The sequence below is a fragment of the Ylistrum balloti genome, unplaced genomic scaffold (assembly GCF_031769215.1).
Source record: "Ylistrum balloti isolate Yb309-2 unplaced genomic scaffold, AGI_CSIRO_Ybal_v1 Utg370176, whole genome shotgun sequence".
Lineage (NCBI taxonomy): Eukaryota > Metazoa > Mollusca > Bivalvia > Pectinida > Pectinidae > Ylistrum > Ylistrum balloti.
The window spans coordinates 79,675-98,556 of NW_026782164.1; the positions used below are offsets into that span (position 1 = coordinate 79,675).

The 18,882-nt window shown below is 34.2% G+C and overlaps 1 protein-coding gene across 1 annotated transcript in view; it reads left to right on the forward strand.

The window, feature by feature from the left end:
* The first annotated feature begins 4,579 nt into the window (after nucleotides 1–4,579).
* The window catches only part of LOC132551110 (potassium channel subfamily T member 2-like), a 56,311-nt gene continuing 42,008 nt past the window's right edge, over nucleotides 4,580–18,882 (forward strand). Inside the window, 3 exon segments of the mRNA XM_060215219.1 lie at nucleotides 4,580–4,683; nucleotides 7,859–7,938; nucleotides 14,263–14,373. Of these exon segments, the coding sequence (XP_060071202.1) occupies nucleotides 4,580–4,683; nucleotides 7,859–7,938; nucleotides 14,263–14,373 (295 nt within the window).

Consider the following 18,882-nt stretch of genomic DNA (forward strand, 5'->3'; position numbering starts at 1 on the left):
ACTATGTTGTTTTAACAATCTGAAAATGTTCAATCCTACATTGTCCCATAAAAGCAGGTGATATGTTCAGTATTGGTATGACCTTTCATGGTATCTGTACCTACTGCGGTAACTGAATGTACTTACTGATGGATTGCTTACATTGACTTTGACATGTGGAAACAGCTAGCATCATTTACAGCCAAAGAGAAACTGAACGCCATTGACTACCCCAAAAGAATTGGATTTCATGCCAACCCACTTTGACATCCCAGAATCAACATTCGGGCATGGAAGAAATAAGAAGAAATGCTTAAGTCCCAACCCTTGCTTTTTACCTAAAGCTTATAGTGAAAATGATGTATTTTCCATGAAAGTCCTGAAACTGATTTTGGAATCTGTCACTTTTATTCCCATTGTGTCTTTACATAGTTTTGTTCCAACCTCATAAATTGTAAAATATAAGACTCAACAGAAATAACCTTTATTTAGAATTGAAATTGAGTTGAAGTTTTTATGTCACCTGAGATGAAGTCTGAAGAGACATTTTGCGAATGTCTTTTGTCCGCCATTATCCGTTGTCCATCATGAGTTGCAAACAACAATTCACTTCAGTTTTTTCACAACGGAATAAAGTTCCTGTCTTTCTTTGGCTATGATGGTAGATGGAACCATTGTATTCTTTACAAAAACTGATTGCTGTTAAAAATTAAGCTTGCTCTAGCTGGATTGAAAGTGAAATGAGGGCTTATTTAATAGGGAATTTTAAAAACAGATTTTTTTTTTACATCGATTACCATTCTCATGATAAGTTGATAATGATTTTGTTCAATGCAAATAACTGAACCTTGATAATTTTTTGGAAAAAAAATATAGTGAACATTTTGTAATCTTATTAGTTCATTACAATATTGAACTGTTTATTCACATGTAAAGAGCTTAGAGAAATATATCATGTTTAACTATTTGCAGTTGTTCTAAGTAATGTGGTAACCGTGACGTTGATAGGGGTAATAAATTATTGATGAAGGCCATTGTTAACACGTAATTGAATGAAACTTTTTTCGTCATGTTGTCTGATGGTTTGGTACCGGTGGGAAACCTCAAACATTTGGTGAGCAATGTTCAGGGTGTTACGACAGATCTATAAAAAGGTCTGTCAATATATTCTGTTTGTGATGTGAGGCAAATCAACATTTGTTTTCAGCCTATAATGTTGCAATACTGCAGTGTGTTCAGTGATTGGATTTGTTGATATTGGAACTGTTGGACAGACTTTGTCATGTCTCAGGGTATGATTATTCTAGAGTCTAGTTTTACTTACTGTGTCAGTGATAAGGGATGAAATATCTGGATCACCATATATCATCCCATCTGTTTCGATGTTTCTGTCTGGTGACATCACTGATATCTACTGGTTTTGGTTCTAGGTATTACGACCTGGAATATCCATACAGCTTAGACCTTGGAGCTGTTTTCATACTTTGTAATATTTTATACAATTTAGATGACATGGCAGTTGTCTATATCAGATATAGTTGTTAAAAAATTTTAATCTGTTTTTCAGGTAAAGGATATCCAATCATCAATATTGTGGTCTGTTATAAGCTTGTGTATGTGAGTTTTTCTCTGTCATTATTTAATTTTCAATTAATCTGTTATCAGTTTGGGTAATCTGTATTGATATGTACAGATATCTGGGGGATATCTGTGTATAGATATTTTGGTCTGTTATCAGTTTGGGGATATCTGTGTATAGATATTTTGGTCTGTTATCAGTTTGGGATATCTGTGTATAGATATTTAGGTCTGTAATCAGTTTTGGGATATCTGTGTATAGATATTTTGGTCTGTTATCAGTTTAGGGATATCTGTGTATAGATATTTTGGTCTGTTATCAGTTTGGGGATATCTGTGTATAGATATTTTGTTCTGTTATCAGTTTGGGGATATCTGTGTATAGATATTTTGGTCTGTTATCAGTTTGGGATATCTGTGTATAGATATTTTGGTCTGTTATCAGTTTGGGGTATCTGTGTATAAGATATTTTGGTCTGTATAAGATATTTTGGTCTGTTATCAGGTTTGGGGGATATCTATGTATAGATATTTTGGTCTGTTATCAGTTTGGGGATATCTGTGTATAGATATTTTGGTCTGTTATCAGTTTGGGGATATCTGTGTATAGATATTTTGGTCTGTTATCAGTTTAGGGATATCTGTGTATAAGATATTTTGGTCTGTTATCAGGTTTGGGGGATATCTGTGTCTAGATATTTTGGTCTGTTATTAGTTAGGGGATATCTGTGTATAGTTATTTTGGTCTGTTATCAGTTTTGGGATATCTTTGTATAGATATTTTGGTCTGTTATCAGGTTTGGGGGATATCTTTGTATAGATATTTTGGTCTGTTATCATATTTGGGGGATATCTGTGTATAGATATTTTGGTCTCTAATCAGTTTGGGGATATCTGTGTATTGATATTTTGGTCTGTTATCAGTTTGGGGATATCTGTGTATAGATATTTTGGTCTGTTATCAGTTTTGGGGATATCTGTGTATAGATATTTTGGTCTGTTATCAGTTTTTGGATATCTGTGTATAGATATTTTGGTCTCTGATCAGTTTAGGGATATCTGTGTATTGATATTTTGGTCAGTTATCAGTTTGGGGATATCTGTGTATTGATATTTTGGTCTGTTATCAGTTTTTGGATATCTGTGTATAGATATTTTGGTCTGTTATCAGTTTGGGATATCTGTGTATTGATATTTTGGTATGTTATCAGTTTGGGGATATCTGTGTATAGATATTTTGTTCTGTTATCAGTTTGGGGATATCTGTGTATAGATATTTTGGTCTGTTATCAGTTTGGGGATATCTGTGTATAGATATTTTGGTCTGTTATCAGTTTTTGGATATCTATGTATAGATATTTTGGTATGTTATCAGTTTGGGGATATCTGTGTATAGATATTTTGTTTGTTATCAGTTATCTAGATAGTTTGGGGATATCTGTGTATTGATATTTTGGTCTGTTATCAGTTTGGGGATATCTGTGTATAGATATTTTGGTCTGTTATCAGTTTTTGGATATCTGTGTATAGATATTTTGGTCTGTTATCAGTTTGGGATATCTGTGTATAGATATTTTGGATATCTGTTATAGATATTTTGGTTTGGGGATATCTGTGTATAGATATTTTGGTTTGTTATCAGTTTGGGGATATCTGTGTATAGATATTTTGGTCTGTTATCAGTTTGGGGATATCTGTGTATAGATATTTTATTCTGTTATCAGTGTGGGGACATCTATATAGATATTTTGGTCTGGAATCAGTTTGGGACATTTGTTTATATATTTGGATCTGTTATCAGTTTGGGGATAATTTCTCAGGTATTTTTGTATGCTATTTAGATTTTACTATAGCGATTATTGAACTCTTTTGGCTTGGGAGACTTCAAAGACTATCTTGCGCAACTATAACCTATCTATCCCATGATGCAACAGTGTATTGTATACTTCCATTATGGCTTCCAAGCAATCACGGAAATGATTACTTAAATCCATGAGAATGTTATTTTAATATCAAAATCATCCCGTATACGATTGAAAATGAGGGTTTTAGACAATTTGTTTTAGCCTTTAGCCACAAACAAGTGATAGATGGGTGTTTGGTAACTTGTTACCATGTTGTACTCTACCCTTCTCCGGGTAGCCTGCCACTGGAAGTGCAGTATGACAACTTCAGTAAAGCAAGACTACACAGTCATCTTGAAAGTAGCAAAGTTAGAGTTTAGATATAAAATTCATACATATTAAAACATAAATCATGTCTTGCTGTGAAGAAAATTCATTTGTGAATTAATGATTCACATTTTTGAGAAAGAATGGGGATTCCTCCAAAGGGGTAGACGGTAACCTTGATAATTTCATCAACTTTTTAGTTTTTTTTAGTCGCACTGATATATAAGTCGTATCCCCGACAGACAAGGAAAAAGGCCACTGCTTATAATCTGGAAAATAGTCGCATCCCCAACAGACAAGGAAAAAGGCCACTGCTTATAATCTGGAAAATAGTCGCATCCCCAACAGACAAGGAAAAAGGCCACTGCTTATAATCTGGAAAATAGGGCAAATAGTTAGGAGATGGTATATATGATACATAGTTTTTGATCACTAGTATATGATAATGTAGATTTTACTGTATACCTTGGATGAGGTGGGTGACAGCTATAGAATCTGAGGACTTTTAATCAGGATATTGGATGCTGATCACTGCTCTGTTAAACCCTGATATTTGGAATATATCTAGAGGCTTGTGTCAAGGTTTTTGGTGCTATCATTTAATTAAGTTGGCAACTTTAAGTTCTTCATATTGTCATCATATAAGTGCTTCTCATTCTAAAGGCACATTGCCATGTCTGTTATGGTTCCAGATAGAATCATGTTTAAGACCTTAAATATTTTAAGGTATTTAAGGTGTTTATTTAATTTTTTTGTTGTTGGCATAAGGGACATCCCTACAGTTTATGATGTCCAATGTTTGGCTGTATCATCATATATACAATCCAAGGACTCGTAGTATTAATTCCTCCATGCGACATAAACAACGAAATCAGCATCATCGAGGAGATTTCCATCGGAACAGTGGAGTTCGCCGTTTGTCGTTAAACTGTGATAATATACCACCACCTCCACAGTAAGTAAAGTCGTTTATTGGCAGTAGTGCTACATTATTGTCAATGTTCACTTTAACATTACCATATAATATGATCATCACATTGTGAGATTACATTATTTCATGCTGTTTTGTGATTCTTGCCCAACAGAAAATTGCATTCTCAACAATTTAGTACTGGTTGTGTGTAGCCAGAAATCTACAATATAATCGTGATTTTGAAATGCTGTAAAATCATTGATTTTCGTTGGTGTTTTATTTTTGTTGATATTGATGGTACTCCTAATCCACAGATTTATATGCCCATAAAATGTTAACTCATAAAGTGTAAATAGATTTGTTTTAGCTCTATATTTTTCCACAAAATAGTATTTGTATTGAAAAACCAGGAAAATTAAGTCAGAGGAAAATGTACAGTTTTTTTTTAGAAAACTTTCTTTGAAGGTCAGCTTTGGATTTCTTCCAGTCAATGCATCTCAAAGATATGTTAGTGTTAAAAGTAGGTTGTTTGGAAAATATCCTTTGATTCCAAGTAGAATTTGGAAAATATCCTTTGATTCCAAGTAGAATTTGGAAAAAGGATCAAGTAGAATTTGGAAAATATCCTTTGATTCCAAGTAGAATTTGGAAAATATCCTTTGATTCCAGGTAGAATTTCTATTTTACTGTTATGCTGAAATGTGTACAGTGCATATGATTTGCAGGTACTTATGACCATTGTACTATCACACTATTTTAGCAGAAGTATGATGAACGAAAGATACCATGAATCAATTTCATTAAAAAAACATCTCTATCCTGGAATTAATTTCAACATGCAAATTCTAGGTATGTTTCAATATGATTTATCATCATATCCTATCTGTTGTTTGCTTGGAATTGGTGCATTTTCAAGTGCACAGCTTTCAAATAATAACATAAGGTATGATAGCATTGATGACAAACAATGGGTAATATTCAGAGCAGTATAAATCAATACATTGGTGATAACTCTGTAATTTTTTTCAACCTACAAACTCACACACTCAGCAGTCACAATCATTAATTGTGACTATGTTTATTGTTATTTAAAGAAAAAACTTATCAAAAATTAAAGTAGAAATTACATGTGGTTTGTTACAACAATGGCATACATTTAAAATAAGTTCAGTGCTGCTGGTCCAAGACAAGTAGAGTTGCTTCATTCTATCTCGGTATATCTATATTTATAACATTTTTGCCAGTGAAATGTAGGAATATAGCAATTTGATAAAAAGTTATATATATCATCACTGCAGTGAAAAATATAAATTTTTCTAGTGACGAAATCACTCATATGACAAAATATCTCTAGATATGCATTTAAACATTGAACTGCTTTTAGTTGACGTTCATAGGCATATGAACGCCAACAGGATAAGGGTAATTGTAATGGAATGTGTTATGTTGAATTTACCCTTATCCAATTTACATTCATATGCCCTTAAAAGCCAATTGAAGGCAGTTTGGTACTTTATTAAGTTTGATACAAGGGAAGGAAACCTCAATCTGTTTACATTATATTTCTTCACAGTTGGCAGTTCATGAGTTAGTAACACACAGCTGTGGTAAGGTTACAATGTATTAATGCCATACAATGGTAGAGATATGATATTACACAGGAAACCATTAAATATCCTCTATACATCTGTCACGAAATCTCTAAACATTTCATTAATGTTTACCCCTCTCAAAAGAATAATGATCCATACACAGGACCTCCACTATTGTGTAGGGCTTCCTAACAAAAATTCAGACCTACTGGATATTCAAGATTTCCACAATGTCAGCCCTATATGACATTTTGTTAATGTTACTTCTCCAAGCATGGTAAGTAAAATTTGGACTGTGACGTCAACAAAATGAGTTGTGTATGGTCCACAGATTGACTAAAGTTTGGACCTTTATCACAGTAAAAATGGCTACCATAGTTGCCACATTGAAATTCATGTTATCACGGCTTCTTCTGAAGGGATTGTTATATCATGACAAGACTTATGTTAATAGGTTGTGTAACATCCACTGATGGTCCTAATAAATATTCAGATTAATATATCACATTCAAATAGCCATTCCTTCTGAAAAGTTTAACCATACAGAGACAAAACTTTCACTCTAGAAATGTGTCTTTAGAGAAATTCAACCCAGAATAAAAACCGTTGATTACAGGTCAATATTTCATTTTGTCAAAACCTTTCAGAGTCAGGTCACAAACAATCAGATAAAAACAAAAATGAAAGCCATATCATTGTCAAAAAAAGACATGTGGATTCCGTCCAATTCATTTGAGATTGTGTGTTTTATCACGATATTGACCAGAATTCGAAGGCACAATCTGTTTGTGTGAGAATAGAAAGAGTTGGACACCAGAGCAGTAATATTGGATCAGTGAGTGTCATAGACTTTATCTAACAGAACATTTGTACTCCTGTATCTGGTTCACACCCTACCATATTCTATGAAAGTGAGTAGCAGATTTAAAGTCACTTTCTAACTTGAGAAATAAAGTGGTGTAAGGCTTGCTGCATCAATGCAATGACAATAATACGAATGTAAAGATTTGCCTGAATTTGTAACACAAAGAAAAAATAAATTGTTGCTTATCTAAATACCTTATTCAACTACACCTAGGTATATTCATATGGGCAGATGAAACCCAAATGATCAGACAGTATTTCTGTGTGTTTCAATGCAGGACCTAAGATCTAATTCAGGCTAGCTCCACTATCAATGATAACTCTACATATTGGTATATGACAGCAGATTTGATATATATGTTTTGTTTGAAACCTGGTCATATATGTGAAAGAGTCTATGTGCCCCCCCTGACCATAATCTCATTCAAGATCCCACTCACTATACAAATGGTCATCTTGACCTCTCGCTTTTGAAGGTTGTTGACGCGTGGTATGTTATGTTGTAAACATACATTGAACTGTAAATTGTTGATTTTTAAGGGTATACATTGTAAAAAAAGACAATTTCACATGGATAGTTACAGTGTTATTTGAATTTGTGAGTGTAATCTATCAATGACATCTACATTTGAAAAAGCAAAAATTGAAATATGATTTACAGCAGCAGGCATGGTGACCGTCCTATCAGGTCTAATTTGTTCCAATCCAGTGTTGATTACATATTTACATTTTACAAAGTTGATGATGTTTATATCTTTCAGAGTGCGAGTTGAGTTCTTTACCAATGAAAAATCATTGAAGGAAAGATTACAGCTTTACTTCATCAAAAACCAAAGATCTAGTAAGTATGACCTATTTGTACATCTAGATCCTGCAGTTAATTGATTCTTATCGAACATGTAGGAATAGGGCTCACTGTCATCAGAATTTTTATCTATGTTTACTTTGAAGTGTTTAACAATCTCATTTTTTTGTCATTGTACATGTATTGATTTACATGATGCTATAAATGTTCAGTTATATTTTGATTAAAGATGAGAGAAACCATCAACATTAGCATATATAATTGATTTTCAAATAGTTTTGTTATGCAATCTGATTTTGATATATGGTATAGGAGACTTAGTCATGATTACAGGGGCTTTAAAATTTTCTAAAGTTTTAATTTTATTTAGAAGTCCTTTTCATTTTGATTCAATTTTAACTCTTGATCACATGCTTTCACAGAGTGACATAATTAGAGGGATCTAGCAGAATAATCTTGTTAATTAAAGGTCAGCATTAAGTCTTAATTAAGATTTTGATGGTAGCAATTAATCTGGTGTGTTAACAGTTTTATGAAATTTTAATAAATAACAAAATAACTTCTTTTTTCAAAGAATCATTTAGGATTTACCTGACCTATTTTACAAATGAATTATTCTTCAAAAGTCTCATAGCTCAATGCCACTTTACCACAAAGAACTTTTTGCAGAGATCCTTTGAGTTTGTAAATACTATACTTAACAACAGTATGCATGTGTGGGCTTATCACCAGACATCGGCTTAATACTGAATAAATCGGGTAAAAGATATAGAAAAAAAGCTGGTTTTTATGTTGAGCTTAGGTCATCAAATCACGCAAAGAATCTTAAAACAAAGTTGTATGACATGTTGAAGATAACAGATATATTGACAATAGGATGGTCTCACTATTTCTGAAGCAATCCTGGACACAGAGCCACTTATATTGTGTAGTGAATTCTGATATTTTCTAATGTCTCTATTCATTGTCAGAGCTTATTTTGACACATCTGTCACTACCACCAGTGGGGATATATAATGTGTTGAACTATATACAATCTATTCAGTATCAGTGTTGGTATGTAGGAATTAACATCCAATCAACCTTAAAGAAAATAGATTGAAAAAGAAGCCCCATTAAGCCTTAACCATTATCTTAGACATGTTTTATAAAGTCATCAGTGTTTAAGTAATGTTTATCAGACATTTCTCATAGAAATATCTCTATTATGCCTTCATTTGTGTTATATTATGTGTTTTAGTATAAATACATTAAAACATCTAAAGCTATTAACCTCAAATGAAACAGATGCAATGTAATTTAACTTTGTAATGTAATTTGAGAAAAGGAATTAAATGAAATCTCTTTATCTAAACTGATACTTGAAAAGGTATTGATAATTCCACAGCATTACTTGGTGTGATTAAGGAATATCTGTGACTCCATACCTCTGTAACATTTAGGACATATTATTAGCTCATAGTTGACACAAATTCAAGGCATATTTCTTGACAGTATCACAATTATTAAAAAGAAAATGTTTATGTTTGATCTTCTTATTTTCATTTGATATGATTAAAACTATAACAGTTTTGATACTCTGGAATCACATATTATTGCAGGGCTAAATTTTCATGGCTGTAAAAAAAGTCATTGTTTTCTAATGGACAGCTGGTTATATGGATAAGTATAGCTCAGTAAATGTTCTTATTGTAATTTGAACAGTCAGTAGATATATGAATTCATAGAATAAGAGTGCCTGTGAAATCAACAAAAATTCCTGATTTTTTCGGTAGTATAACAGTGTTGTTGATAGCAGCTGGTTACGATCCACCAACATAACAAAGATATTGACTCTAGTATGAACTTTTGTTTAAGGATTAAAGAAAATAGAGAAATAGTAAACTCCAACATACACATATGTTAGTTCTTATGGAGATTTTTCCATCTTGGAGATTTTTCTTTGCTGGTTTTCTGAAAACAAGTAAAGCAGTGACATAGTATTTTATATAATAATCAGTTAAAAAGGGGGTTGATATTTAACTGAGCACAAGTGACCAGCACAATCCAGTTTGTTGAAGAGGTGTGAATATTTCAAGTCTATTGATCCTGCTATACAAGGCATGATAGGTTGTAAACAGTTAATTAATAAATCAATAACCTATTATAATTATGTCATGAAATCTGAATAAGGCCCAGAAATTGTTTAATTACCAGAGAGACACCTGTTGTGATAGGAGGCACAAGCTTGAAATGTCTCGTATTGATAAGAATACTTTTAATTAAACTTACTGATTTATTTAGCCAATCAGACTCCTCAGATTTTTTTTAACATTTCAAAATGCGGAACAAAAACTGTAAAACTTTATTCTAATTACTGATAAGAAAGAATTGCATTAGTTCTCTGACTAATAAAGTTTGTACTAACAGAAGCTTAATTTCAGTCTCTAAATTGTAACTGTGTGGATGAATATATGTTGGTGAAAGAAAAGGACAGTTGAGAAAGCATATGAATGGTCATCTTTCAGCAGTAAACTGCGGAGAGAATCAATGTTTGTATCAACCTTTCAACCTCCATTCCATTCTGTCAATAAATTTCTGCATTTTGGAAAACAATTAACCACCATACAAATGGCCCACATTGAACACACCCTTCTGTAGACAACGTGATGAACACTATATTAGACTGCTCGGCACTGTTGCGCCATATGGCTGCAATGACGGCCTGACTCTGTAAGAAATTTGTCCTGTCCTGGATGTAGTAACACTAACGTTTTGGCTTTATTCACTCATAAACCTAGAGGAAATCTTAGACATAGGCTATATATGAAATCTAGCAATATACCGTCATGTTTGAAAATCTAATTGCGTTACAAAAACCACTAGGTGTTCATCATGTTCGAACTATGTTATATTTGCTTCCTCTCTCTGCTTCTAGTGGATTCAGCTAATACTGCTTCTGGTGACAAGTGGAAACTAGCTTGGAGACTTGATAAAATTATTGATGATGTGACATAAACCTCTTTAAACCTATCCATACAGATGGCCGCAATCCTCCAATAACTCGCCAATTTATGAATATTGAGTTTGTAAATAAGGGAGTTGATACTTTAAACATCCGCAATGGGTGAAACAAGAACATGCTGCATTGGATTCACTTTCTGAGTGGGTTAAATCCATTCGGTCCATTAATTGTAAAAGAATGAGCAGCTTGAAATTAAAAATTGGAAATAAAACAATGGCCAATCTTTGATCCTGATGATAAATCCACACTTCAAGTTTTACATGACAGGTATGATGTTGTACTTGCAGATAAGGTGTTCAGTAACTTGATTTTTTTTGCGCAAACATTATTACATATCTGTATACAAAAAGAACTGGTCTTGCTTGATAGCGAAGGAAACCCCAAACATATATTATGCAATCATTCAAATGACGAGATACTGGATAACCATACTTTGGTATTACAATCATTCAAATTGCCTATTAATGATAAAGATCTGGACAACCCTCGTTGATACTGGAACCCTAAACTTTACAAGAATCGATATAAACAATGTTTTATAACTGGTTTGACTAACTGTTCAATCAAGCCCTTGTCTAAACTACTAACACTAACCACCATCCTAAGGACTAGCAAATCTGAATTACAGTCTTATTTTGATACTGTTTACTCTAGAAGTGGAATTAATAGTATGGGGATTTTGAAGAACACCCTCTTCTAAAAGAACATTTCTTCTATAAGAACATTTGATGCAAAGTCGTTTAAATTTCACCTTCAGATATGTTGATGATGTCTTTTCTTTGAATACAAGAAAGTTTTTTGACTCCATCTTCATATATATCCACCAGAACTTTAAATCAATGATATGACAGACTCTTCTACATCAACTGCTTATCTCAATCTTTCTCAACAATGAAACCAACATGGACAGCTTTCCATCAAGTTGTATGATAGATGTGATGATTTCAATTTCCCTACTGTGAATTTTTCATTTCTCATATCCCTGTATCTCCAACCTATGGTATTTACATGTCACAATTGATTTGATATTCAAGGGCCTATTCCCATTATCACAATTTTCGTGCAAGAAGTCGTCTACTGACTGACAAACTCATAACACGATGGTTTAAAAGATGCAGGTTGAGGAAAAATTATGAGGCAGTTTTATGGTCTCCATAGTGATCTCATTGAGAAATATTCAATTTCTTTGTGCTACATGAAGCTGGAAGTATTTGGTGCTTATTAGTTTGCCAGTTGGTTCTGTTCTTTTATACCTTGTTCTCATTTGAGAACCTGACATTACTTACTTGGATTGACCAAGGTTTACATGGCGGGTGTCATCCATGAAGCAGAATATGCTTACTCTTCCGGTACATCTGGTCTTATTATCCTTGTACTTTTTCAGGAGTCTCGGTCTAAATCTTTCTTTTGTCCATATTTTGCCCTAGTTTTGTGGAATTTGAGTTTGAATTATGATTATGTTGCCATGTTGGTATCTTCTTGGTTTTTTAATTTTTTTTTTTTTAATTATCAGTTAGTTAATATAGCATTATATTGTCAGTCATTCTATTACACACACTGTATGACTATTTCTTAATACAAGTATAACACTTTCTGACATAATTGATCTCAGTCTGTAAATTAAAAAATGTTTAGCATATTAATTTCCTTGATAAATGAAAATGATAGCGTTATTTCAGTCAATTGTTGTAATTGATCGGATGAGAGTTGTAATTAAAGATTCATGAAAAAAATGGCTTTATTGTCCATTATCTTTTGAAAAAATATTGTGTATTGAGTTCAAAATTCCAATAAAACACTGTAATGCAAATGATGCTGTATACTTTTTTGTCACAATGAAATGTTGTAGTCAAAAATATTAATGAAATTCAGCTTTCCCCAATTTTTACTGACTGCATATGCCAGTCATTTTGCCTGTAAAATCAATAGGCTGCTGTAGAAAGGAATAATTGAAAAAGCTGAAAATAATCACTTTGATGTATTGACATGTGTGTTTCCATCAATCTAGGCATAGCAACATGTGTCATGTAAATAGAAAGCTGGCATCCATGAATTTTTAGATGGTAATAAAGTATTTTCATATACTGTGACACAACCTGTTTGTAAAAATAAGAATTTTAGTTAGAAAGTCGTCAATAAGCTGCTGTTTATGAAAGTCATAATGATGAACATTTTGGCAGAATATCTTAGTACAGACAAATTGTCTCTATTTAAACAGTATAACAGGTGCCATTTATCCTCTACCCGGATTGGCTTCATATCAACAGTATTTCCCATGTGGTAATAGTTAATTATCTATATTTCCAAGCATTAATATCTTTTTGAAAAAATCAAAACAAAAGAAAAACCATTAAATACATTGTTCAAACTTCCTGTTTAGCCGAATACCAATGCCAGCTAGTATAAATCTGAATACAGCCATAAAAATATTACAGTTCCTTGTGTCATCATATATAGTAATTGTATAAATAAGCATAGTCACATATTGAACTTGATTATAGATACAAAAGAGTAATCTCTCTTAATTTTTTTTAATAATTACTTTATTTTTTCATTTGTTCAAAATAAAGCAGTTTATTGCTTTTTGATATTTCATTAAAATGAGATCAAGTTCTGTCAGATTTCACAAAACAATGTGTCTAGTGTTCCTTCAGGAATGATTTACGTTTTCGTGTTGTGGAATGGATGAAACGAAGTTGAGAAACTGATATATTATGTTATTTTATGGTACTAATAATGATTTTGAGACAAAATTACATGTTTGACAATAGATTTGTTCTGTTAAATTTAGATGGCTTTGTAAAGTTACTTATTTTTTGTGGAGATGTTACTTAAGTCCAACAACTCCGGATATGCCAGTACACTGTATATTGATACTGGAGGGAAAGGACTGGTGGTCAGTTTTTTTTGCCTAGGAGACATCTAGATGTATTAATTCCAACGCTGACGGAATTACTGTAAATTGAGTATACAGTCTCATATACTACAATTTGGCATATTAATGACTTATAGGCGAATGCAAGACTGAATGTAGATATTACATTTATATCTACCAGGATTACTTTTTGGTGGACAGCTCACCTTGACCACCCAATTTGTATTCATACGCTTGACCAGATGGGAGTTCATAGCCTGATATATTCCCATCTGGATTACATAGAACCAAATGGGAAACTGACGGTAGAATGGAAAGATAGAAATTCTATTTGTAAGAAATTAGATCCTGTTGAAATAATGATATTGCATGTATAATTCATTTCTGTTTTTGTAAGGTGAATTTACTTATGTCTATAAGCATTAAGATATATCTATCCAATTGTCTTTTGATGCTCACAGGGATTTTTTGTCATTCACAGGTTTACGAATACGAATATTCAACCTTGTAATCAAGCTTCTAACATGTGCCCTGTACATTGTGAGAGTCTCTATGGATGGGTTGTCCAAATGGTAAGTGCCCAAACTAACAGGTACCCTTTACATTTTAGGGTATCTCTGAATAGTTCGTCAAAATGGTATAATTGTCCTACAAATGTGTGCCATTTTGCACCATAAATATTACATGTCCAATCTGACATGTGCCCTTTATATTCTAAGAGTGTCTTTAGTTGGTTAATGTCCAAAAAGGTGACCAATTGCATGGTCTGACTTTGGCCATGTACATTGTCCGTATGATCTAGTTGTCATTAAATTGTATCTGTTCAGGAATTAACTGTCATTGGGGATTACTTGTTGAATATTTTATATGCCTTGCTATTTCATGAATGACATTTTGGTTTTACGGATACCAATCCTCTCATGAGCTATATATATATATATATATATATTAAGGTCTACCTGAATCAAATTGTCTTCTCATGAGCAATTTGATATGTTTTGGATTACGTAAACCTTTATTGAGAGATGAAGTATGAGAACACTGAGGATAGTTGTTTCAAAGTTCTGAAGGCAAACTCATCATTACCACTGGGTATAGATCTGTAGATCAAATGATGATCTCAATGCATTGTCTGACATTTTCCCATTCTCAAAACATATTCATTTAATTGAACATGCATCAGTGTTATATTGCCTGTGTTTTTTTAAGTCTCTAAAGGACATACATGAATGTGTATTGTGTGGTATCCTTCCAGCTCAGACTTGATCAATATGCTGGAAAAACTTTCACTCTCTATTACCTAATTGTTGTATGAAGGTGTAGGAACCAAATAGACAAAAATGGTAACATTTGATGGTAATCAAGATGGTGTTATTTTTTGACATTATCCTGACCTTTCCTATGTAATTACTACATGTACTTTGGATGTCTTTATGCTGATGAGACATATAGGTTCGTCAGCATTTAAATTCCAGGAGTTCCTGTTCAAGTGGAAGTCATTTGGTAATGGAAAGCCTCCCATTAACTATTAACTTGTGTTTGTAGCTGGGGATCTCATTCAAAGCCTTACCCTTTACTATTCCTGGCATTTTCTTAAATACCACAGTTGTTAAGGGCATGCTTTTACAACCTCCTCTTGCACCACAAGCATTATGTACAAGATAGATTCTACCCAAACAGGACTATTTTTTTATGATGATCCATCTACTGACAAACTGCTTGCTCAAGGGTGTTGAAAGTTTGTGATTTTAAGTATTTTCAGCATCCTGAAAACCACCTTGACAACTCAAGTCTGAGCTTTGTTAAAGGGTATAATGTACAATGATTACTTACGTTTTATTGTGTTAAAATGGTATTCATGTACTGATAATGCTCTTTGTTTAATGGCTTCTGAAACTTGTAACCTCAGCAATGCCAAAAGTGTTTCTGTGATTTACATTTGCAAATTCTGAATGACTGCTGTAAACTTCAGTACACCGTTTTGAGTCAAACATTGAAGCACAAGGAGTTTTAACAGATTGCCAACCTATGGTCCATATTTGTGTGTTAAGTTTTTATCCTCTGAAAAATGGAAATTGTCTATGAAAACTAATTCAGAAAACATAATTAGTTTATTCGAAGTGTAAGATTAAAAAAAAAATATTTAAGAAGTTTTTTATGGAAAATTTGAAATTCATTGAATTTTTCATTCTTAAGATATAAATTATATGCTATTATCATCAGTGAAAAATGAAAAGATTGCATTTTTTGTTAAGAAGTGACAGCCATATTGTTGACATGAAATTTTGACAATAAAATGACACAATGCCATCAATGGACTTTCTGCCACATGTGTAGATTTTGCAGGTTACCACCTATTTCAGTGTTATACATATCCATGGACCATGGTCAAGTGCCATGTTTCTGTACCCTGGAGGGCACCCTATATCTGTTGGCTAGATTTGAGGTTTGTCTTGTGAAACCAATTTTTATTATGTAATTACTTACTTTGACTTCGGTAGGCATATCTTCCACTAATTCCCATTTTTGTTGGTATGTTTACAAAAAGGAGAGCCCAATAAACCTCCCTCAGGGAGACACTCTTGCCTGCCTGTCATACCTGCATGACTGTAAATACATTGTTCTTTATCACTGACGCCGCAGGGAAAAGTGCAGGATAAAAAGAAAAGGGAAAGCAAGAATTTTGAAACAAAAAATGGGAGAAATTTATGAAAAGTACTACATTATAAAGATTTCCATTTCATTTCAGTAATAATTACCATAACTTTAGTATGCATTATTCATCTTACTGTCTCACATCGCAGCACCAAATCCAATCCAGGGAAGTAAAAAGACCTGAACTAAATACCCAACGGAAAAACTTAATAGATAGTCAATGTAAGATGCGACACATACTACTGACTTCCAGAAGAGAGAACAGCCATTGACTGCACCACAAACATAGGACAAAGAGAGAAAAAAGGTCATCAGAAACTGAAGCCAATGAGCTCAGGTTAAAGTCAGTAAACATGGCCTATTCTTGCCGAAGGCAGCCGACATGACGTCATGAAAAGAAGAGCCTGAGAAGAGAGCCCAAGACGTAGCAAGAGCCCTGACTTCATGAGCCCTTACCTTGAACTGCCTTATGATGTCCTCATCAGAGTGATCATAAAGAAAATGGATTACTTCACAGATCCATCTGGAGATAGACTGAGAATTAATGTCCTGTTTACCCTGTTTGATTAGCAGAAGCAATCAAGAACAGGAACCTCACCCCTCCCTCCCTGTTTTTAATTTTTAGATAAACCCTGGATAAAAATGCTAGGTCTGGCAAGGACAGAATAAACTGCCATTGTATCAGCTGCCCCAACAGAAACCAAAAAATGGATCCTAGTGGGCTCAGGAGAAAATCCAGGAACCTAATGCATAGCTATGAATGCAGGATAGGTGACTATAGACACCGCAGAAAACACCTTAAACCAATGAAGATAAGAAGGAAGATATGACCCAAAAGCACCCAGAAGCCAAGGAAATAAATAAAACCATCTTTAAAGTTCGAAACTTGAGAGAGGCCTTACCAATTGACTCATATGTGACTCTAGTTAGGTAATCCAACGCAAAGGCTGGATTCCATTGTGGGGCTAACTGTTTGACTCTCACCAGACCAAAACCCCTAAGTAGAGCAGACAAAGAAGGGGAAGTGCTTTATTTACTGTCTTCCATGAGAGACAATGCACTGGCCAAAGTAGAGCAATAGTCAGCGTTGGTTCCAGATGCTAGATTGTGCTCTCTGAACAAAGACAGGAGAAAATCAGCAATCACCGAAACAGGAGTTTTGAGTGGATCAATCTGGAGAAGAGGAAGACCTGATAGACCTTGTGATGCTCTCTGTCTTGTCCTCAGAAAACCCTGCCTGAACAAGGCCTCCCATGATAGCTGTCCAAGCCACTGGAATGGGGAGTGAAGACTCATAGTTTGGTATGCTGTGGTAATTAGATCTATGTTAAGTATGTCCAAAGCCTGACATACCTCTCAGAAAACTAAAGGTTTTAGCTACCATTCTGTCAACACCGTCTGACAATGCCTAGGGAGAGTGTTGGCCAGGATGCTCAAGCAGCCTGGAAGATGCTTGACCTGAATGGTCAAGTGCATTTGGTGATAAAACAGAAACCTGATAGCCAAGGCACACAGAACATGAGATCTGGTGCGCCACCCTGTCATGGACGCATCTGTACAGAGGGTCATAGTGGGGTTTGGCCTGTGGAGGGAAACACCATAAAGCCCTTCACTGACTTGGTTAATAAGAGCATTCCTTCCCAATACCAGGAAGCAGGGACCAATATGGCGAGCAGGAACATTTACAAGGGTCTGATGTGAAGACGTCCCAATAGATCTACATCTGCCAGGGAGTAAAGATACCTCAGAAACCTGAGGAACCAAAGCACCTGAGCCCCAGACATGAAAGCTAGAGCCAAGTCTCGAGCCTTTATAAACAGATCCTTTGATTGGACTCAAGCTTCTTGAAAAGAATGCCTGAGGCCACAGAGCCCTCTTTCAGATCCTTCAGTATAATAGGCAAGACCCTGCTGAATTGAGTAGGACCATTGAAGGGGGCCATCGAAATTTGTGAGTGGAAGGGTTTGCTAAGCTGAATATCCCCACAGATGGAAATCGGCAAGGGAGCATTATGCCAGCAAGCAGCAAGCACTGCAATGCTGCTGCTGAACTTAATCCTGAATTCAGGGCAGACATCAGTCCTCGGGCAGATCAGACAATCTTTACAAGGATACCCTGAAAAAAGTTCACATACAGCAAGATATGAAGTGAGAGGCAGAATATACTCTTAATGTTCCTTAGGCTGAAACACCACTTGGTCTACTATCTCCTAGACCAGGAAGATAAGTCCCTCGATTCCAGCTAGTTTAAGAGTGAACAAGCAAAACAACCCAAAAATGAGGAACAGTAAACAAAACTGGACACAGATGGAGATAATGGAGTGAGAAATCCCCGCCAATACAATTAACAAATAAATGGGAAATATAAATGGTAAAGCTACTATGAAATATGACAAAATCCACAGCAATATCACCTTGTATTTCTGGAAAGTCACCGAGACATTTTG